The 24307-nt window shown below is 40.2% G+C and overlaps 1 protein-coding gene across 8 annotated transcripts in view; it reads left to right on the forward strand.

The window, feature by feature from the left end:
* The window catches only part of ccser1 (coiled-coil serine-rich protein 1), a 1299391-nt gene that overhangs the window by 819361 nt on the left and 455723 nt on the right, over positions 1 to 24307 (forward strand). Inside the window, exon 11 of one of the 8 annotated variants that reach the window (XM_043674398.1) lies at positions 1287 to 3350. The exons of the other annotated variants lie outside the window; for them this stretch is intronic. Within the exon in view, the coding sequence (XP_043530333.1) occupies positions 1287 to 1358 (72 nt within the window). The 3' untranslated portion in view covers positions 1359 to 3350. Of the gene's footprint in view, positions 1 to 1286; positions 3351 to 24307 lie in introns of those variants that run through there. 8 annotated transcript variants of the gene reach the window in all.

Genomic DNA, 24307 nt, shown 5'->3' on the forward strand with positions numbered 1-24307 from the left:
CATGGATAGGATAAATAGACAAAGTCTTTTCCCTGGGGTCTGGGAGTCCAGAACTAGAGGGCATAGGTTTAGGGTGAGAGGGGAAAGATATAAAAGAGACCTAAGGGGCAACTTTTTCACGCAGAGGGTGGTATGTGTATGGAATGAGCTGCCTGAGGATGTGGTGGAGGCTGGTACAATTGCAACGTTTAAGAGGCATTTGGATGGGTATATGATTAGAAAGGGTTTGGAGGGATATCCGCCGTGTGCTGGCAGGTGGGACTAGATTGGGTTGGTTGAATCCTTGCTGAGTCTCTCTTCCCACTCCATTTCAGATGCTCCAGCAATAATGTGGCCTGTTGCAATATTGTCCTGGAAAACAAGCATCTTTAATCTCTTGTTAAACTAAGACCTTGCTGAGAATTAGGATCAGTTGCAACTGTCTATAGAATGAAATAGCACAGGAGCCATGCAGTTCATTCCGTGGAGCAATATCTTTTATTTTGTGATGGTTTTCCACATCCCTTTGACTAATCACATTATGGTGTGATAATATTGTGTCATATCACTGTTCATTAGGTGGCTCACAATGTTATTTAAGCTGGCTGCAGTGCCTTTGCATTTTTCTGATAAATCATGCTGTGTAGGCTTCATTCAGCCTTTTCTTAAACTGCAATTTGGTTTCCTGTTGTTTGAATCTTAGAATTTATACATGTCTTCTGAAAATCGTAAAGGAAAGAATTTTGTGTTTCGAATCAGGACTGTGGCATTGAGGTCTGATGTGGTTGGAGGAAAGTAGATAGTTGAAATTAAGTAAATAAGTCAATTCCAGTCACTTACAACAGTGTAGTTTTCAGATGTGATTGACAGGGAATCTCTATTCTGGCCGAGTGGAATCACTCGGTACAGCCTCCAGTAATTGCTACAGTCATTTACTGACCTGGCTTTAGTCCCTGCAGATAAAGCTGTTGGATCAGATTTATTGAGTAGCAATTATGCTAGCTTAGAAAAGACTGGAACTGAAAAGACTTGGCTTAGTGACAGTGCTCTTCCTTCCAAGTCAGAATATGGTAGATTCCCATCTCTTTGGAGACGTAAACAGATAATTCAGGCTGACATTAGCAATACTGACGGAGTTCTACACTGTTGCAGGTGCCACTGTCACATCAGATACTAAGGTAAGGTCCATCCAAGCTCCTGGGTGCTACTGAAAGAAGAGTTCAGCTGACATCATGGAAACAGGTTTTGTGCACATTTAACCCTTATGGAGCCCTGACAAATGCAAATTGACTGTCATTTTCACCTAGGTTCTGTTTGTGATGACACTTGAAGAGAACTCCAATTTATTTGACACACCTCAAGAGGTCCTGAAGATTTGAAAGGGCAGGATCTCTAGCTTCTGCCTGTAGAGTGTGTGTGCTACACCCATTGATTAACCAACTCTAAGCTGGGGCTCCTGAAATAAAACTATCCAGCAATTTGGAGGAACTGTTGTTGAGTTTGACTTTTTGGAATTGTTAGATAAATGGACGGGCTAAGACACCAACTAACCATATGATACAGACCATGTTCAAGTGCAGGATCGTCACCGTTGGAAACCTTTCCTGTATACATTAGAAACTGAGGCTGGGTGGATAACGCAGATATAGATTTAAAATTTACTGACACATTTATTGTAATAGCAAGATAAGTGTGGCATGAAAACTTGAATATCTGTGCTATAAAATCATTCAGTGACACTATTAATATGTCAGTTTTATGCACACATTTCTTGAGTGCTATCCTAAAAATGTAGCCATCTGTGAATTGTAAATCAGACTTAAGAGTAAGTTGTACTTTATTTCATTTCTGTAGTTCTAATGAAAGAACGATCATCAGGAAATTTGTCTCCACCACCTCAGACACATCTGTCTTATGCGATATAATATTTTTTCCCATGGCCAGCAGAATTTATATTGGAATGAATTTGACTTTATGAACTGGTAATCTGTCCAATAACCAGCTCACTGCCTGATGTGTACCAGTTGGAGGATTGATATGAAATGAAAACTGGTGATGCCTGTTCCAGAACAAATCTTGCATCAATATATAAAGAAACAACATGTTCTTCTGGAATGTCTTTCCTGACCTCAGATTGCTGCAAGGTGCAGTGCAGACTATGAAGTACTGTAGGCCACCGAATTATTAGATGCAGAAAGGAGCCATTCAGCCCATCATGTCTACATATGTTCTCTGAGCATTTTAACTTGGTGCCAATCTCTTGAGTTTTCCCCTGTAATCCCGTGTCATTTCTATTTAAATAATCATCCAATGCCCTCTTGAATTCTCAGTTGAACCTGTCTGCACCACATTTCCATTCAGTGCATTCAAGACCCTTATACTTGCTGTTTAAAACTTTCTTTCTAAACTAGCATTTTCTTAATTTGCAAGGTATTTGAAAACTGTGCCCTCTGGTTCTCAATCCATTTAATTGTGGGAACAATTGAACTCTGACCAGACTCTTCAAAACTTCTATCAACTCTCCTTTTAGCTGTCTCCTCTCCAAGTAAAATAGTCCCAACCTCTCTAATTTTCCCTCTGAACAAAAGCCTCTCATCGCTGGAACTGGTCCTAAAAACTGTTCCTACACATTCTCCGATTCATTGACATTCTTCTTATAATGTGGATCCCAGAACTGTAAATGATACACCAGCTGAGATTGAACTAGTGCCTTGTAACCTTCTTGCTCTTTCTTTATGCCCCTATTTGTGAAGCCTCGAATACTATGTGTGGCCAAAGACATTGCTGGAACTAGAAAGGAGGTCCTAGTGAAAGAATGTGAACAGTTAGAAGCTAAACTAAAAAGCAAAGCCTTCGTGGATATGCAGGATTACTACCTGAGGAGAGAAAATCCAATTGATATATGCAAGATGCTAAAGGGGATTGACAAAGTAGACATAGAAAGGCTGTTTCCTCCTATGGGGCAACCTAGAAGAAGAGGTTAGAGTTTTCTTTTGGATAAGGGTTAACAGATTTGAAACAGATGTGGAGAAATTACTTAGCTCAAAGGGTTGTAAATGTGTGGAATTCCCTACCCCAGAGTGTGGTTGATGCTGGCCATTGAGTAAATTTAGAGATTAGGTAGACAGATTTTTGTTTAGTAATGGGCTGAAAGGTTATGGAGAGTGGGTAGGAAGATGGAGTTGAGGCCAAGGTGAGATCAGCCATGATTGTATTAGATGGCAGAGCAGTCTCAAGAGACTGACTTAGCTAGTCCTAGTTCTTAAGTTCAGAGCCATGGACAAACTGGCATAGGTTAGATAAAGTCAAAAGGTGTGGCGCTGAAAAATCACAGCAGGTCAGGCAGCATTTGGGGAGCAGGAGAATCGACGTTTCAGGCATAATCCCTTCAGTAAAAATATGCGGGAGGAAGGGGGCTGAAAGATAAACAGGAAGGTGGGGGGGAGGTAGCTGGGTAGGTGATAGGTTGATGCAGGTGGGGGTGATGCTGATAGGTCGGAGGGGAAGGTGGAGCAGGTAGGTGGGAAAGAAGTTGGAAAAGTAGGACAGTTCAAGAGGGCAGTGCAGATTTGGAGGGTTATATCTGCGATGAGGTGGGGAGGGGGGGGATGAGGAACTGGTGAAGTTGATGTTGATGCCATGTGGTTGGAGGGTCCAAAGACAAAAGATGAGGTATTCTACCTCCAGGCATTGGGTGGTTTGGATTTGGCTGTGGAAGAGGCCCAGGACTTGCATGACCTTGGCGTAGTGGGAGGGAGGAGTTGAAGTGGTCGGCCACAGGACGGTGGGTTTGTTTGTTGCGTGTGTACCAGACATGTTCCCAGAAATCTTCCATGAGTTGGATGGGAGTGGGAGTGGGAGGAGGTGCAGTCCACGTAGCTGTGGGAGTCAGTGGGTTTGAAGTACATGTCCATGTTAGATAAAGTCGGGGTAGATAAAGTCAAATAGTTAATTGTGTGGCTCAAAGATTGTTGTAGAAGGAATGGGTTTTGGTTTTTAGGGCACTGACTTGGCTACAAGGTGAGAAGGGAGCTGTTGGCTTGAGTCAGAACAGGCAGTGGTTAAACCAAAACAAAAACAGAAATTTCTGGACAAACTCAGCAGATGTGGCAGCGTCTATGGAGAGAAAGTAGAGTTAATGCCTCAAGTCTAGTGACCCGTCTTCGAACTGTATCTACGTTTTATTTCATTGGGGTAGTGGACTGCAAATCAATGGAGCCATCACAGAAGTGAAAGAATTTATCAATTTTATTCTAACTACTGGTAAACTGTAATTTTCAACATCTAACTCAAATTGTAAAAACGCTATCTCCCTTCTAAAAACCCTTACACTCACACAGACAACAAAAATGGTGTTATGAATGGAGGAGTAAAAAGAAAACTGGGGAAGCAGTTCAATGGACCTGATCTTTAAGGTTTAACTGGAGACATCCCTTCAGTTTCCCAAATCCCTTAGTTCTTTCACTTCTCCACACGAGGTACAGAGCGATTTGTTCACAAAGATAAAATCTGAGACTTTTTGGTTAAAAGCACCATCTTGCAACAATTGATGGGAGAAAACAAACATGCTTTTTTAAAACTATAAATATTTTACTGGAAATAAAAACACACGATCTGTTGTTTGAGCAGTCCAAATGCATCTGGCAGTATCATTTACACCCACAAGTTGTTCAGTTACTCAGGAGCCACTCAGTTTTATCAGAAATCCACAACTGATCACAATTCCACAAACCAATCAGCAACCTATTGCCAGCCGAATCTCACTTTGTGCATAACCTCCCTACCTCCTACCTGATGCCAGACCATCCACAGACATTTCTGCTACTGCTTGAACAAAGCAGTAGTATAAACATTAGTTTCAGTAAGTTACTTTTGAAAAGTATCACAATAAAAAAAGTGATGATTGAGTATTGACTGCTGATAGCTTGTGCTTGGGATCGAGTTTTGGCACCAATTGCTCCTCAGAATCTAGTTGAAGTGACTGTTTAGTAGTCTGTGGTGGAGGATGGAGCATCAATAAGCTTCAGCAGAAGAGGATCTTGCCTTAGGTAATGTAATATGGTTGATTTCATCCTAGTCACTGTGTACGGGTTGCACCAACTGTTAGGCATGTTAGCAATTGTTAACAAGATGTAGAGAAAACACGTATATTTCATTAGGAGACCATGTCAGGGTCGAAGTGCTATCTGCTTGACCTGCAGTGTGCTCTGTCCCGTGGCTGTGTTATATATTGTCAGGTCATGCGGAGCTTCAGCACAGCACTGTGTTAACTATTTCAAAACCATTCCCAGTAACAACGCACAGGAACTGATGTCAATCATTGAGCTTCTCAAACCTATCCCGCTTGTGGTTTGATCATGCCTGATCTCAACACCATTTATTCAGTTTGGTTGTACATACCTTAATACCTAGCAACAATCAATCAAGCTTGGTTTTGAATTTTCATGTGACTCCCCCCACAGAGAAGTGCATGCGTGCGTGCCTCAACATGGTTTGGAGGCACAGTTCTGGATTTTCACTATTCTCAGTGTAGAGGTGGACTTGATAATCACTGAAGGTGCAATTCATTGCAACAAAGCCCTTTTCCTTTTGTTGAATCAAAACTTTCTGCATCAAAGTGTCCTCATAAACCAGCAAAAAGTCACAAATGAGAGCTCTATTTATCATTTCACTCCTTGATCTTTTCTTTTTTAGGTAACAGACAATATGCCCAAGTTCTACCAGTTACTATTTCCTCATGTTTGTTTTCTCTTTCACTTCCAATTGCATTTTTGCTTATTTCTCCCCTTTCATTTCCTGTTATTTTGTTGTTTTTTATTTGACTATTAGCCGCTAACTTCACTTCTACAGTTCCAGACTCCAACATGCATGTTAGACTGCATATTGTTACAGCAGCTGAGACTCCACAGGGGACTGGTTGGCTGCATTGCCGTCATAGACACATTCCTGCCAGCAGCATGGGTTTTAATCCCCATTCTGCCTTGGAGTGGATGTGGGAATTTCCTCTTTTCACTACCCCTAGTGAGGTCGTGCTGCTGTTGGGCAGAGAACGAAACAAACAAACTTTACTCTTGCTATTTTGAAGATGTTTAGTTGTTGTATTTCTCTCTTCAATGATGTGGGAATGCCCATTGTCATTGCCCAGTCTCTAGCAATGCCACCACCTCAGTGTAACCAATGATACAGTTCCTGAGACAAGATTCTGTATCTGACGGCAATAGCTCTCTATTCATATCACTTGGGGTAAAAAGAGCAGACATTGCAAAGAGTAAAAAGCACTGCTTTTATTTACTTGAGAAAAATACAAACCATTATCTTTAAAAACTTTGTTTTGAAGACATCACCCTACAGCAGTCTTTAAGCCACATCAGGCAATGTTAGATTAATTGAAATCCACACAGACCTAAAACAATCCACAGGGGGATAAATTGAGAGTCGGGGGAACCTCATCTTTTATATTTGTTTACAAAATGAGTTTGTTTCAATTCTTTCTCACTATTTTTTCCTAACCAATTGCTCTAACTTGTTTATGCCATAAAACTTACCGTGTAACGTATAGTGTAAAGATCTGGTTTATGTGCAGTATCCTAGCTCCAGTGTTAGTGATAAATAGGTCATCACACTTCTGGGACAGAAGTCATTTGCTGCAGGTCCAACAATGTTTTTTTTCCTACATCCTCTGCATCTCAGGAGAAAGCTATATTTGAATTTGGAGTTTGTAATTGGGTCTCCTAGTTTAGAATTTAACTAAATGGTTTTTGCTTCATCGTGCTCTGGAAAGTTGACTACACAGCTTTGCAGAAATTAGATTGGATTGAGTGACAATGCAGTTAATGTGACCAGCAAAAGCACTTACTTTTAATGATTATGAAAAATAGACAAATACTTGGTTTGTATCAGCAAGTATATTTGAGGAAAATCTACATTATAACCTCACAGATTATGCTTCATGCCTGCCATTTCACCTCGTAAATGGTATATAATACTTGGCAGGGTCTCAGTAAAAGCTGAATCCTTGATCACACTAACTAGAACAGACTAACCAAATTGAAAATTTTACTGGACTTTATTGGAAGAATTGTTCATCATGTTTCTCAGCAATTAATGGCAGGGAGAGAAAGTTCAGATGTGCATAGAATCCTAGGCAGATGATAGAATCACATTCAGACACTTCCAAAAGGTTAAAATGAGGGGACAGAACTTGTCTTTATTATGCCTCAAGGGAGTAAGGGATGGTTAATACATTTGTCTCTTTCATTTAATGTCACTGGCCTGTCAGTATTGAGAGTTGCTGTAAAACTTAGGAACGGCTTTCCAAAAGAGGAGCTTTAAGTGCAATGTTTATTCCTAGTTGCAATTTGAAAAGTTTACAAATAATCAAAATTCATTGTAAAACTGTATAAAATCCGAACTGTAGATTATATAAGCTACTTAAGACATAACTTGTCTCAGCACTAATTATTATGGATGTCTCCTTGGACTGTTAAAGGTGTGTCCGTAGCAAAGTTTTGGATGTTATTTTCAAAACTCCAACTCTAGGGTTGAAGAGAAATATTTGCTCTTTCCCTGTTTGTGCTGATCCATAATCCAGAAATACTGGGAGTAATTTAAACTCGTGGCGATTATCTAAAGTAGACAATGTGGGATCAGCTGCACCACTGTTCATCACATAAGGTGTAAAGTAAATAAGAACTGGATGTATGCTAGCCTATTTATCCTGAGATTGCCCGTTCAAAACCATTATAAAAGGTTTCAAATTACACCTTTACTCTCCACTTATCTTCTCCCTGTACATACTTGGGTTTACTGTTCATGTCCAATCCTGTGGATATTCTTGAGCTTCCTTTAGTATATCTTCCAAAGGCATAAATTCTACTAACTAGAAGTACAAGGACAGAAGACACATAAGACTATCACCAGCTGTGTGTTTCTGTCCAGGTCACTCACCATCTTGACTTGGAGCTTTATGCTGTTCCTTCAATTTGGCTGCGTCAATGCAATAGTCCAGTTAAGCGATCCCAAACTAACAGATGAGATATAATCTCTTCAGTCCTGCCACATCCAGTCATGAATGGTGGTGTACAATTAACTTAGTGGATCAGGAGACTTCACAACTAACCCCATCTTCAGTGATGAAGGAGCCCAAATTCAGTATAAAAGACAAAGCTGAAGCATTTGCAAAAATATTTAAGCAGAAGTGCTGAGTAGATGCTCCATCTCAACTTCCTCTTGCGAGCTGCAATATCACAGATGCCAGCCTTGATCATTTTACTTCACTCAAAATGATATCAAGAAAAGGGATAAGAGACTGGATACTTTGAAGGTGAGGGACTCTGACAATATTCTCACAATAGTATTAAAGATGTACTCCAGAATTAGTCGTGTCCCTAGCCAACCTCTCCAGTACAGTCATAATATTGACAATCATTCAGTAATATGGAAATTTACCCAGATATGTCCTGTCCACAAAATGCAAGGCAACCTAGACAATTACTCTCAGTCATAAACAAAGCAATGCAAGATGTTGTCAATAATGCTATCAAAGAGCACTTACTTGACAATAATCTGCACGTTACCACACAGTTTTGGTTCCACCAAGCTCACTCTGAGCTCCTGACCTCATCACAACCTTGATCAATACATTAACAAAATTGAACTCGCAAGAAGAAGTGACAGTGATTTCTTTTGACATCACAGATTGTTTGTAGGAGCAAGAAGCACTAGCAAAAGTGGAATCAATGGGAATGGGTGAGGGGGGGGGGGGAATGGTGGGTTGGGGAGATGTTTGTGCTGATTGGAGTTGCCTTTAATTGTTTTGGTGGCACTTAGTTTGACCATATAAAGGCAGAGTAATGTCTCATCATTTCTTGTTCTTTTTAACTTATTTGAGACATTTGACACCCTTCCTTCTTCTCGTTGTTGCTTCGCTTTCCATCTTGGAGGTATCAGCCTCACTTTGCTCCAATCCTACCTAGCAAAAGTGACGACTGCAGATGCTGGAGATCAAAGTCGAGAGTGTGGTGCTGGAAAAGCACCAGCAGGTCAGGCAGCATCTGAGGAGCAGGAGAATTGACGTTTCGGGCATTCCTGATGAAGGACTTATGCCCGAAATGTCGATTTTCCTGCTCCTTGGATGCTGCCTGACCTGCTGTGCTTTTCCAGCACCACACTTTCGACTCCAATCCTACCTGTCCAAATGTGACTAATAAATCTCAAGTGATAATTTTTTTTTCTTTGCTTCCTGTACGATCACCTTTGGAATACCTAATGTTTCCATCCTCCTTTTTATATATTGGCAATTTTGAAAAAATGGCCATCTGTGTCCTTACCACATTCACTTCTGCATTTTCATAGCCACTGTTACACCTGTGCTGTCTTGCTATCTGAAATCAAGAGTTGAATGGATCAGAACTTCTACAGTGGTAGTGTCCCTGCATCTGAGCCAGAAGGTCTGGATTCAAGTTCAATCTGAGGAACTGATAGACACAGATGTGTCATGACATGTCAAAATGAATAAACAAAATAACTTAGGCTGCTTAAAAGAGGAAAAACCAAAGTGTCTTCTTCAATTACTGTCAACAATTTTATACCATTTCCCCAAAGTCAACAATCTCATAGTTTCCAATTAAGGTTGGACTAAATAGTGTGTAGATTTATTTTTGTCCTTGAGATGAAATCCATCCCTTTTAAATTAGCAAGACGTTTTAACTCACCACTGCAACAATATTAGTCTTCATTGTTGTTGTATAAAAAGGAACTTTGGAAGATTAATACAAAATGGCACAACCATTTAAATGCCCCTTCCTTCAATAAGAGCATTTTAATTTAGCCCCCAGCATTATTCCCAAAAGGTCTAACTGAGACCAGAAACTCATTTGAAGGAAATCATGGGGGGAACTGACAATAGATCAAATTAGATTGCAATTGTTCCACGTTGCTAAATTATACAAAATTTCCAAGCAGTCAGGAAAATTACCTTGTGCAAAAACACTTCTTAAAATAAGAAAGAAGTGTACTTCTGTTCGAAAGAAATGAGGTGCTTAATTTGTCTTTTTGAAATGTTGAGATTTATTCCATGATGCGCTGAGTTGTAATTTCCCTCTTAAGTGTTGATTTGTGTGCTGAAATGTAAATTGTGACTTTCCATTTCTATTAAATCCACGGTTATCACACAATTTATACAACTGGGGAGGGTTTCAACTTCAGATGCAATTGTTAATCCTGACACAAATTGTGCTCAAAATGATATGCGCTTTGATAAGTTTATATTTCTCTTCAGTTTCTTTGTACGTCATCAATGTGAAATCTGCGAGCAGCCAACATAACTGAACATCATTTTAGAACTAATTTACTCTTAAAAATATTTGCTTTAAAAATATTCATTATATATATCAACTGTTAGCTAAAGAACAACTTAATAAATTTTAAAATGTTCTTTTCACAGAAAGTAAGCATTTCAATGAATTTGGTCCTGTACCTGTAAGCAAACTGATTCTGAAAACAAAAGACATTAAAAAATTACAGAACTATTTTCTCATTTTACTAGTGTTTTTTACATTCTTTTCATGGCATATGAGTATTCCTGGTTAGGTCAACATTTTTTGTTCATTCCTAATTGTCATTGAGAAGGTGCTGGTGAGCTTACAAGTTTGATCTGCTGGAGTCCATCTCAATTGGGTGCATCCACAGTGCTGTAGGAAGGCAATTCTAGGATATTGATCCAATGACAAAATAGGAATGGCAATATAGTTCCAAGTCAGTAACTTTTGTGACTTGGAGGACAATGTGCAGGTTGATTTTTTTTTGTTTCCAATGTATCTACTTCAGTTGTTCTTCACTTGCGATACAATGTTTTGTTGGCTTGAGTTTATTCAAGACTGGCATCACCTAGGTTTGCTAAATGCCTTCTTCCTGGGTCATAATATCTTGCTAATAAGATATTATTTTCCTCTTGATTCTTTCATAAGCTGTGGATTTTGCTGGCAAGGCTGTCATTTCTTGCCCTTCCTCAGTTGCACTTGAACTTAATAGTTTGCTAGGTCATTTCAATGGGCAGTTAAGATTCAACCACATTTCTGTGGGCCTGGATGCACATAGGTCAGACTGGATAAGGACATAAGGTTCTTTTCCCTGAAAGACATTTGTAAGCCATAAACTTTTTCTTACAGTAATTGTTGATTGCTGCCATTGTCAATTAACATTACTGAGGATAACTTTACATTCCTGACTTCTTCATTAAACTTAAATTCCACCAGTAGTAATGTTGGGATTTGAGTAGGTGATTCAAAGGACATAGCCTTGGTATCAAGATCTCTGTTCTAATGACATTACCACTGCACCATAATCTAACACCAATAGGCAGAAATGCTAAGTTATTCTGATGTCAAGAGATATTCATTCTTTGATTTCTCCAATCTTTCTGTTTGTCCACCATGTTATTCATGAATAGAATGATAAAAGATGAAGTTACTACAGTCCTATCACACCAGAGAGCTGCTCTCTCATTGGAGAGACAACTGATGATGGTTTAAGCAGAGGGAGAAGTTGAGAAGGAGAATCGGTGGAGGACTTGAGCCCACACTGTTGGCATCACTCTGTGTCGCAAACCAGCCAATCAGTCAACTGAGCTAAACTGACACATGTACAATACAGACATTTCATGCAGTTTACTGATTTTGACCCATTTACAAAGGCAAGTTATTCTCACAGTGCCTCACACAATCTAACTTCTTAAGATTGTTGTCATAAGAAATTAGTTCGTAAAATAGGTTTAAATTTGGTAAATTTTTAAAAATATATTTTAATTTTTAAAAAAGGAATTTTTTTTGATATTACATTAAGTACAAAACAAAACAATTCTAAACAATACAAAGAAACCCACTAATTATGTAAATAAATAATAATAAATAACTAACAACTAACTAATGAATCATGACAGTAAAAATAACAATATAGCTCAACGCAACAAAGTAAAAGCCCTCAACCATTGAGAGTATAAATTTATACATATTCATGTGACTCTATGTGTTCGTAGTTCCTGCTCTCTGGATATTAGTTTCATTTAACAGAATCGTCATGGCTATATAAAGGCCCTTATTAGTATGGCAGACAAATCTGTACCCAAGTAGTCCAAAAAGGGCTGCCATATCTTATAAAAGGTCTCAGTTTTATGGTACACCATTCTTGTAAGAAAGTCCAAAGGTATGTGTTCCATGACTAGCTTACGCCAACCCAACAGTCTCGGGGGACTTTTCAGACCTCCACCCTAACAGAATGTTCTTCCTTACACAAACAGTGAGGATAATGAAAAACTTTTTTTTTGTGCACGACTCTAATGGAAGTGGATTATCAAGGCCAAGAAGAAAAGATACAGGATCCACCTCCACCTCTGTCCCCAAGACTCTCTCTCTTTCGCCTACCACAGTGCTCCAGTCAGCTCGCAGCCTGTGGCAGGACCAGAGACAATGAGTGAGCGTACCCATACTCATTTTGCATTTAGGACACATTGGAGATACTCCCACTTTAAATTTTAAAAGTGGTCTGGAGCCAAGTGGACCCTGTGGAGAATCTTCAATTACAAGGCATGGGTCCTGTTACAAATCAACCTCCTTACATTTTCCCAGATATCCTCCCATACTTCAGAAGAAATCTCAACGTTCAGCTCCCTCTCCCATACATTACAGAACCGTTCGGACTCAACCGAGGGGCCCTCTCCCAATAGGTGATAGACATTACTGACGGAAAGTGTTCTCAGCAGTTGGTACTCTCTTCTCTGTGACATATCTATAAGAGTCAGTTAGAAGTGTGGTCTCTTTTTGTATGACATTTCTAATTTGAAAAAAAATGGATGAGGTCTCTACTGGGCAACTCATATTTCAAACCAATTGGTCAAAAGACATCAGTATATCCCCCTCGAATAAGTCACCCAAGTAACACACATCCCTAGCTGCCCTTAGTTTAAATCCCGAGTCCATCATCCCAAGCTGAAAACCTGGCATACCAACCATTGGTGTATAAAATGGCGCTTTGGCAATATTGCCCTCACTCTGATGCATTGCCTTCCATGCTTTAGCAATATTAAGAATTATTGGGCTATGTCAATATTCCTTAACTGTCATCATTTTGTCCCGGAGCAGCAAGCTAGTAAGGGGGCATTTTGCCTAGATTCTTCAGTGTCCAACCAGAGTCAGTGAGGGTCACCCTGGGCCCAGTCACTCACGTAAGACAGCAACAAACTTAATTAGTTTTTGATATCTGGGAGGTCCACTCCTCTCAATCTGTGGGGTAGCTGCAGTTTAGTTAGTTTAAGAAGAGGTCACTTGCGATACTAGATAAAGGAACTGAGCCAGCCATTCAGTCTTCTGAATGTTTGCTTAGTAAAAAGCAGAAGAAGCATTCACGTAGGATACAGCAGATGGGGGAGAATGTCTTCCGGGGCCCTCACCTTTTTAAGGATAAGAGAGATGTTTGACACTCTCAAAGATGGCAGGAGGAGGCTACGACTATGTGAATCATGAAACATACTAAGCATCGGTCCTGACAGTATATTTATAAATTCCTTGTAAAACTCACTGGGAGGTCCATCAAGACCAGGCGCCTTTCCATTCTGAAGCTGCCTCACAGTCTCCTGCACCTCTTGCACTGACAGTGGGACATTAAGGAGAGACTTTTGCTCAGTGGTCACTCCCAGGAGGTCTAAATTCTTAAAAAAAAGACTCCATCCTAGCCTGCTCATCCTCATAACTTTCAGACTGGTATAGTTCGGAGTAAAATTTCTGAAATGCTGCATTCATCCTTTTTGAATCATGGGTTAAATTTCCAGTATTTTCCCTGATCGAGATAATGGTTTGGGGAGCACTCCATTTCCTGGCAAGATACGCCCAGCTTATCCCGATGCTCAAACAACCTTTGCTTTACAAATGTAAGCTCCCTCTGAGCTGTCTGTGTGAACATGGAGTTCACTGTGGTCCAAAGCACTATGATCCTTTGCAGTTTAGCCAATGAGGGCCTATCAAAGTATGCCTTTTCAGCTGCCTTTAAGTGTTACTACTCACCCTTCTGCAATTTCTTACTGGTAGAATAGAAAATAACTAACGTTCTAGCATAGGCTTTAGTTTCTCAGAGGATGGATGGATTATTGGCCGAGCCTGAATTAATGTCTAAAGAAGCCTTGAATTCAGTAGAAAAGAATTCAGTAAATTTGCGATACTTAAGGATGATCGGTTACAGTCACCAGTGCCTTGAACCTAACATAGTATCCTACTTTTGACCAGTGATCAGAAATAGTGACATTTCTGATAAATTGTACATGACACCACCGAGCCCAAATACGCTGCAGAGGTCAAAAAGAGATCAATCCTGGTATGGCATTTGTGTGGATTCGAGAAAAACGTAAAATCCCTGCCAGTGTAGGGTGAAGGCGCATCCAAACATCTACCAGTCCTAATTCAACACACGAATCTCTTAATTGCTGAGATCGTGAAGAAGATATTGGGGAGACTTTTGGGTAGCCTGTCTACTGTAGGATCTATTAGACAATTAAAATCCCCCCCTACAATAATATGCTGACATGCAAAGTTAACCAGGTTAGAAAGTTCACTTATCAAGAACTTGAGGGGGTGGGTCAGAGGACAATAAACATTTAAGATGCCATATTCTTTCCCCATTTATCAAAGATTTAAAGATTACAATTCTCCCGTGTCTGTCTTTAATATACTCTAACAACTTAAATGGAAGATTCTTCTGAACAAGTATGGCCACCCCCCTACTCCTAGTATTGAAAAATGAGAAATAAATCCGATCATATCCATTCTGTTGCAGTTTCTAATGCTTTGCATCATCTAGGTGTATTTCTTGCAATAAGGCAACATCCACCCTTTTCCTTTTAAAACTGGAGAGTACCTTCTTCCTCTTGACTGGCGAGTGCCTCCCTTAATGTTCCAGGTACACTACTTGATCACATCCTTAGCCATAAACTTCCATAGCACCACTTAGACTCCAGAGAAGAAGAACTCGAACTATGAATCGCTGAGCTTCAGTATAAGTCCACAAAACACAAAAACTACATAAACTAAAACAGCTACAACCAACAAACCTACAAGACTTGCAAAAACTATGTACACCAAAAACAGAAAAGCAGAAAAGCACCTAAGGCACTAATTAGAGGAATTTACCCCACATTCAAAGGGGCACCTACACATCCCAAAACTCTATAAACCATTCCAACCACCCTCTTAACTCTACTAGCTAGGGTTGTACCACAAACACAGGCAACCCAGGATAAAGTAGCAAAAAGAAGGCAAGAAAAAAAAGACTAGTAATATACACAAGGAAGTTACAAGTTAATACATCGCCCTTGTCTTGATGTAACTTAACTTAAAAATTAAAGGTAAATACTCTATCCATCCCGAGCATAATTTAACACAACTTCTTACCAGCAAAAGGAAACTCCACTAAGTCCTCTCTGATGGAGGACAAATCCGAACAACTTTGTTGTCTGTGCCTATTCAATCGTCTGGCTTAAGTCAGCATGTCCACAAATTCCTTGCTTTCTCTGGTGAGTCAAGTAAATGCACAGTTCCTTTATAATTAATCCAAAGTACCGCTGGATATGTTAAAGAGTACTGGATCCCAAGCGCTCTCAATCTCTTTTTGATGCTGCCCTAGGACTTCCTCTTCTGGATCACCGCTATCTAAAAGTCTTGGAAAATCATGAGGCTGGAGCTCTCACACACCAATGCCCTTGGATCCTTCCCTTGGGCTCTGGAAACTTCCGTCACTCTCTGTTTGTCTTTATAATGATGGAACCCTACCAGGACAGGACAAGGGCGCTGGTCCGTTCCTAGCCTCTGTGCTGATAATAGGTGGGCTCTTTTGATCTTTATCCTTCCCTTTTTGGCATCCAAACTATGAAATTCCGGGAACCACTTCTCAAATAATTCCACTGGCTGCTCACCTTCCATCCCCTCCGGCATGCCAACAACATGAAAATTCTTTCTTCTGTCCCTATTCTCAAGGTCTTCCACCAGATCCAGCAAACAATGCACCTGTGTTTCCAGGGCTTCCATCCGACTCTTGGATGAATCAGCTTCTGCTTCCACTCCTGTGACCCTGTGTTCGAGCTCATCAGTTCTTTTCCCCAAGTCTTCCAGCTGCTGTTCGTACTTTTACAGCACAGCAGAGACTGGGGGCAGCTTTTCCTTGATTCTTTTTCTTCAATCTGCTTCCCCAGGACCACACGATATTTGGTGAACTCCTCAACCAATTCTTTGTGAGTAAGCAAGCCCGCCACAGGTGAACTCCCTCCTTTCTTCAGCTTTTCTCCCGCAGCAAAAATGAAGGTATGTGAAATTTTCACATTCTGTAGCTCTTTTACTACTTTTTTTTGTTCACAGTAACATGGATGGGATTGGTTCTAGATCCGTCCTGCCGATGTTATGGCGTGGAGCCCAGCAACCTGATCCTCTTAGGTCACCACCATCTTGGATCCTCCAAGTTTGGTAAATTTTAACCACGAGAAATTCTTTGTGAAGCTTTTAAAAAGTGCTAGGATTTTTCTTAAAAAAGGACTGTGGTTATCTGCCAGTAAAAGAAAGGTATTCGCCTTTCAGGCGGCTTTGTTGGTTGAGATATTTTCTTTTTTTAAAAGGTCCAACTCTGCTAAGTGTTTTGATGCATTACAGTCCTAAATGTGTGCAGATGATGAGTGCAGAATGAAGATAGATTACTTACCTTTTGTGGTCCTCTGCATGCTTGAGTTGAAAACATTCTCGATATACAATGTTAGTTCGCTATATGACCTGCCAGGCAATTTCTTTACTTTGGTACTCTCCAAGAAATTATAGGCTGCTGAGCAATGTTAAACTTAATGTGCTTAAGTATAGAGTCAAGTGCTACGTGTTTCAGTGTTTCAGAGGTGTGCAGTTTATATGGCTTTGAAAGGGAGCAACTTGCCTTATGACAATGCAACACCCTTTATACCGAAGAAGGTCTTGAAAGTACATCAACCGTGCAATTGATTTTGTTCATGCCAGCAGTCCATTCCCATTGGAAGAGACTGAAAAGACCCATTTGTCAAATGAAGAATAAAGTATTTGACTGAATGAAGATTACTTAAGAGTATGTCACTTTAGACAACATATTTGTCTGAATATTTTAGCATAATTAAACAGGATAGATTGTGTGAATGAATGTCAATTTGTTGTCTCCCTTGTCAGTATTCTTCTAAGTTCTTCTTTTATTTCCTGTAAAGTACATCAGGAGATTGTCTGTATTACACAACCTGCCACAGATTTCTTTATTCTACTTCACTCCTAAGCAACCCCCTTTCAGGGTAGTTGGACTTTTTCAAAATATTGCTTCAATTCTGATGCATTATGTTTTGATTAAGAGAAAAAGGACAGTTGTCCATTATTGGAAATTTCACCTATTCCCACTATATGACCACTGATAGATAACAAAAACAATCCTTTCCCATGTGTTTCCAACGTTGACACTTAAAATGTTTAATCTGATAATTGGCCATGATGTGTACAAGCAATTAGTTTGATTTTTTTGTGGGTTTGTACTTGTACAAGCAATTAGTTTGATTATTTTTAATGGATTTATACTTGACTTGTCCCTTATCTTGATAGCTTTGGGAGCTTTGCAGTCAATTGTCCAATTTTGTTCATGTACTGAGGTTGCATGTCCAAAGCGTACTTCTCCTCTTGAAGCTCTTAGAAGGAGTTAGAAAACCTGATAAATTCAATGCATACTTTCTGTTGACAGCTTTTATTATCAGCAAAGGTTAACAACTAAAGCAGAAGAGGAGAGAAACATTTAAAACAAAGCAGAACTTTTACATAGCCATTTAATTACCACCAGATATTTCAGAGTTCTTCACGACCAGGTTTGTATATTTTGGAAACATTTGTAGTTCAATGCTACAATGTGCGAGGCGTGTCCAGTTTTGCACCTAACAAACTCCCATACACAAGCAGCAATATGACAATCATCAGACAATCTGACTTGTGCAAGATTAAAAACAGAAAGTACTAGAGAAACTCCAGAAATCTGACCATATCTATGGCAAGAGAAAGCGAGTTAACTTTTTGAGACAGTTATGATCTTCAGAGTATGATTCTGTTTGCATATTCAATATTGGTTCAGACACTGGGGTAACTCAGTAACAAACTGTGAAACGAAAACAGAAATTGCTGGAGAAACTCAGCAGCTCTGATAACATCTGTGGAAAGGAAGCAGAGTTAACATTTCGAATCCCATGACTCTTTTTGAGAACAAATTGTAAATTGGAATCTTTTACATTCACTAGAGCAGGATGGTAGGGGTCTTGACTTAATATCTCATGCAAAAGGGTGGCACGGTGGCTCAGTGGTTAGCACTGCTACCTCAGCGCCAGGGACCCGGATTCATTTCCCGCCTGAGGTGACTTTCTGTGTGAAGTTTGCACATTCTCCCCATGTCTCGTGGTTTTGTCCCACAGTCCAAAAATGTACTGGTCAGGTGAATTGGCCGTGCTAAATTGCCCATAGTGTTAGGTGCATAAGTCAGAGGGAAGTGGGTCTGGGTTGGGTTACTGTTCGGAGGGTCAGTGTGGATTTGTTGGGCCGAAGGGTGTGTTTCCACATTGCAGGGAATCAGGGGCAGCACGATGCCTCAGTGGTTAGCACTGATACCTCACAGTGCCAGGGACCCGAGTTCGTTTCCCACCTCAGGTGACTGTCTGTGTGGAGTTTGCATGTTCTTCCCGTGTCTGCTTGGGTTTCCTCCGGTGCTATGGTTTTCTCCCACAATCCAAAGATGTGCAGGTCAGGTGAATTGGCCATGCTAAATTGCCCATAGTGATAGATACATTAGCCAGGGATAAACATAAGGTAGGGGAATGGGTTTGAATGGATTACTCAGGGTCAGTGTGGACAAGTTGGGCTGAAGGGCCTATTCCCATATTGTAGGGAATCTAATCTAAAATCTAAAAAAAAGGCATCTCAGGCAGTGTGGCACACCCTCAGTACTGCACCAGCATTTCAGCCTTATTACTTGTGTCAAAGTTCTGGAGTAGGAGCCTGGAATGCTTGTGACTAATTGCAAAGCCTGCCACCAGCTGAAGTGGAGTGATCAGAATCTTTCATCCCGAGTGACCTAGGAAAGCTCTTGTAGGAAAGTTTTACTTCAGGCATGGAATTAGCCATGCAAGAACCTATGTTAAAGAAGGACCTCTGACTTTAATCTCAATAAATAGTACACGCTTACGTACTTCAAAAATAAATTCTGTGACTCCTCTTCAGAGCTTTGTTTTCCCAAACATGTGGCGCGCTGTTACTACAAACATGTAAACATTTGGAAGCATTAATTCTGGTGAATTGATCCCATACAGTATTTCTTTCTTCTTGTTGTTTTGAAGAACCTCTGAAACCATCGCGGGGAGGGAGCAGGAGAGTGGTGTTCAGACAGAAGTGATCATAGTGAATGGTGGAACAGGCTCAACCGGCCAAATGCTCATCTTGCTTCTCTTGTCACTGTTTCTAAACCGATGATGTGGAGGAGCCAGTGCTGGACTGGGATAGACAGAGTTTAAAAATCACACAACAGCAATTTTTTCACACAGAGGGTGGTTGTGTGTATGGAATGAGCTGCCAGAGGAAGTGGTGGATGCTGGTACAATTGTAACATTTAAAAGGCATCTGGATGGGTACATGAATAGGAAAGGTTTAGAAAGATATGGGCTGAATGCTGACACATAGGATTAGATAGCTGGTCAGCACGGACGAGTTGGGCTGAAGGATCTGTTTCCGTGCTGTACAAGGCTATGACTCAATGGCTGGACAACAGATTTTTGATAATTTTTTTCCAATGTCAGAGAATAAACCGATTTCTGTATATTTTGTCTGGGACAGGGTTTCAGGGTTTTATAGACTTAGGCCTAAAGATTGGAACATGTGTCAATTGTACACAGAATTAGAAACTTGAAAGGGAACATAGTAAGTTTGAACTTTCACAGCCTCTGCAATAACTTCATGCTTGTCGTCTCCTTCAACCTTGATTAAACTTCTCAATTATCATGTTGTAGTGATGTATAAAACTTCATGCATCATTTCCTTTTCATTTTACAGTCTTTGTGAAGGACTTACTCTCTGAATTTTCTCCTCACCTCTTTGGCTCAAGTCATAATTGTTAGCAAGGGGATGAGTGAGCAGACCATTCCTAGGCGTTGAGTCATGTTGCTCTGAACCAGTTGCTACTGGAGACGCATATAGCAGCAGCTGATTCCTCCTTCCTTCCTTCTGTGGGTAAACATTTAGTACTGTCCCAGAGCAATAAAAACTGAGGTCAGTAACATAGGAATGAAACGAAATGCACTTTGCACCAATTGCTGTTTTCTTAACCATAACACAACTGAATAGACTTTGTAATTTTGATGAGAATAAGTGCAGAAGGGACAGAAGTCCAAAGACTTTTTCACTGACTTGCCATAATTTTGCTAATATAACAAATTTGATTTACAGTACACCTTGCAGTGTATCAAATGTTCCCCTTAGTATTTAGTGTGCGAAAAATATTTATCATCCATCGTTATTAAAGCCAAAGAATAAATTCATTTGTAACATGTTCTTAAAATAAAAGCGATAAACAATTCATGGATACTAGACACTTGAAATGTAAACCATACCTGCTGGAAAGGCAGGCTGATAGCAAAACAATTGACTGGTGTAGATTCGGCTGGTGCATTTGAGGCCCAGTGTTGGGTTTTGAGTTATGGAAGACTTGGATGTGAAGGTTGCTGCGTGGGGAGGGACCTTACCAAGTTGGCTGTTGGAAGGGTGGTCTACAAACACTTTGCTTTTGAATCCAGTAAGCCATCATGCAGATGTGGGCTAGGGGAACCACGCCAATCACAATTGGATTCAAAACCAGAGTCATAATATGGGCAAACAGTCTCATTAACTTGTTAAAAGTTTCATCCCCACACCCCTGTTTATTTCATTACCTCACCACCCAATTGACTCATTTAAGATCAGAAGTGAGTGGCTTAGTGTCAGGATTGGGTAGAAAAACAGATGTTAACCATGTCCATATCTGGACCTAATTCATCTAGTATTTTGGGTTAGGGTTCAGCCCACTAGAGAGATATACTGCCAAAAGGAGAAAATAAAATTCCATGGTAAATCCTATTGATACAATCTACACTCAGCGATTATCTTAGAAAAGTTGATTTTTGAAATACATGTTTAAGTTTTGTTAAGTTTCTCTATAGATTTTAAAAGTCAGCTAGCCTGTGATTTATGAGCTTTTGACATGTTAATCATTGTTGCCTTCTGAATTCTCAACACATTGAACCCTTCACTAAGGTACCAATAAACCTGAAACACAGTGGTTGTCACCTGTCCCTGTTATTAAGAATCTAAATGTGACTTTGAATTGAATGCTCACTTTGTGACAGTAATGTGAAGTCATAATCGACAGAAACTTTGGAAGATGGAGGTCGAGCATGTAAGACATCCTCTCCTGGTGAGTTTAATTTAACATTAGTCTTTGAGTGTTTTTATTGCACTTTTTTTTATGAACACACGTTACAAACATTAAAGTTGTGGTTATTTGTGACAATGTTGACAAACCCACCATTAGCTCTTAAACAAAAGATAGTAAATCACATTTTTCTCAGACTCCCTCGCTTGATCTTTGCCAAGTTCTTAATGGTACTGCCAGCCAAATGTCACTCGAGACTGACCATGCTGAATACAGAGACATTTTATTCTAACTTTTATGGACTTTATTACTCATGGGTCTCTTACAACAAGCAGCTCCAACCAGTTTTGGGGCCTTTGTATCAAAATCCTGCAGTGTCATAATACCTGAGTATTACTTTTGCTACTTAACCTCTTCTGCTTTTCAGCCTTCCATTTACCTTTTCTTGTGTTTCTCTTTGTTTCCACTCTATGAAATCCCCAGCGACTATGCTTGCTTCAAGCTGTAACTTTTTCCAGTGCTGATGAAATGCTAAGGGTGGCAGTGAACCTGTTGTTTATAATCTCCGCTGGTGGCTGAGGCGGGTTATCTTGTGTGATTGTGCAGTTATAGAATCGTAGAAAATAGGAGCAACAGTAGATTATTCGGCTTTGCCATTCAGTATGATCATGACTGATCCGCTCTCTCGATGCCATAATTCTGCTTTCTCCCCTTTGGCATCTTTAATATCTAAAAGAAAATCCATCTCTTTCTTCAACATATAATCCTATTAACTATGCAAATTAGATATTGTGTGAGTCACCCACTGAATTATGTGGCAATTGAGCAGGGATTCTCACCCTTGGCAAGTCCACCTGGCACTATATTTAAAGGCCAGACACTGTAGCTGGGAGCTTCCACTTAGCCTTTGATGCTTCCAATCTGCAACAGAAGATCCTCACACTACAACAGGGCACATTCCCAGACTACAACAGGGTAGACCCCCAGACTGCAACTGTGCAGATCGCCAACCTTGCATTTGACCAACCTGACTAACCATGGCCAACCCCTAGAACTGAAATTGACATATCTTGTGGACAGATCATAGCATTGCTCCTTGCCTGACTGGAGTTCACTGTCACTACACCAAACACTTCTCCCCTTTGACAATGAATATCTAGAAAATGCTTGGTGTCCATGTCCATGGATGCTAACTTTATGTCAATAAATGATGCCTGAACCCTCTTGACAACAAGAAACCTAATGTTCTGAGGCTAATACTATCCAGTTGAGCAGACGGACGGTCCAGGGATTGCCATTAACCATGGAGGCACCTCCTGTAGTTGAAGCAGTTACAAGTAAAGCCAAACAAAAGAAAGTAGAATCCCTACAGTGTCAAAACAGGCCATTTGGCCCAACAAGTCCACAATTGACCCTCCAAAGAGTAGCCCTCCCAGACCTATTCCCCTACCCTATATTTACCATTGACTGATGCATCTAACCCATACTATGGGCAATTTAGCATGGCCAATTCATCTAACCTGCACATCTTTGGACTGTGGGATGAAACTGGAGCACTCTGAGGAAACCCATGCAGACTCGGGGAGAATGTGCAAATTCCACACAGACAGTCACCTGAGGCTGGAATCAAACCCAGGGTCCCTGGTGCTGTGAGGCAGCAGTGCTAACCACTGAGCCACCGTGCCACCTCACCAACACTCATTCACCAGGATAGAACACTAAGGATAGAACTCATTAGGCATCCACTATATTGTTATTGTTGAATTTTTGAAGTATTGAGTTTCTCGAGTGGGGAAGAAATTAATCAGAAAGCAGATGTTGATAGGATGAGGTGTAGAATTAATAATTTGAAAAGAGGCTTCTTGAGACCTAATGGCACAAATTTGCTATTGCTATCTAAGAATAGAGAATGTAATGTGATAATCTATTTTTGGAAACCCACCCAATGACATTATCAAACTTTCCATTGTGCCTGCCATTGGAGTGAGGGAGAAAATCATGTTCTATCTGATTCTCTCCCTCCTGATGCTACATGATCTGTGGATGAGTATTTCCACATTTTCTGTTCTGATTTCAGATTTGCAGAATCTGTAATATTTGCATGTTATGCTAATAAAGCTCTGTATCATCTCATACTATAGATCACTCCTGAGCAGACCACTCTGTTCACTGCACTAATGTAATGAGCATATAAATTTTTCACTCTTTGAAAAATGGGTGAATTTCTCGAAGGTGATGATAATCCAACATTCAGACAACATGCAGCCGCACTGTTGAACATTGAGGCTCAGTTCATAATGTTCATTTTGTGTTGCTGCAGTGCACTTCATCTGTAGCGAGGTCATTATTTTAGATGTTTCACAGTAGGGGATTTTAGCTGGTTCATTTGCCATTGCTTGTCTTTTATTGCAAAATGCTCCAATTCAGAAATCTATGCATAAACATTTTCTTTTGCAACCCTGGATTAGGGGTAATGTAGTTTTTTTTTGACTGTAGAGAATGGAAGCCTCATTGTTTGTAACACGGCTTTGCTATTAGTGCTCCTTGGACAATTCTTGATCAGATTAAAAATTCCCTTGCACTTTCCCAGGAATCTGCCTCACCAAAAACAATTGGCCACTAAAGTAAAGAGGAGATGCAGTTGGTCATTCATTTAGACATCCTGGGTGGCAGTGAACCCAGGAAAATGGGATAGAAGCCTTTCCTGCTCCTCATAACCCATCAAGTTAGATTACTCTCGAGTCCAATGCTTACATGGATAAGCCCATGGGACAGTTAGGTATGCATTTCACTTGCGTATTTGTGAACAGAGAGAAATGCTGCCAAAGCTTTTAATTGTGCATTTGTCAGGGTAATTGCAAGA

This window comes from Chiloscyllium plagiosum, chromosome 32, assembly GCF_004010195.1.
Source record: "Chiloscyllium plagiosum isolate BGI_BamShark_2017 chromosome 32, ASM401019v2, whole genome shotgun sequence".
Taxonomy (NCBI): domain Eukaryota; kingdom Metazoa; phylum Chordata; class Chondrichthyes; order Orectolobiformes; family Hemiscylliidae; genus Chiloscyllium; species Chiloscyllium plagiosum.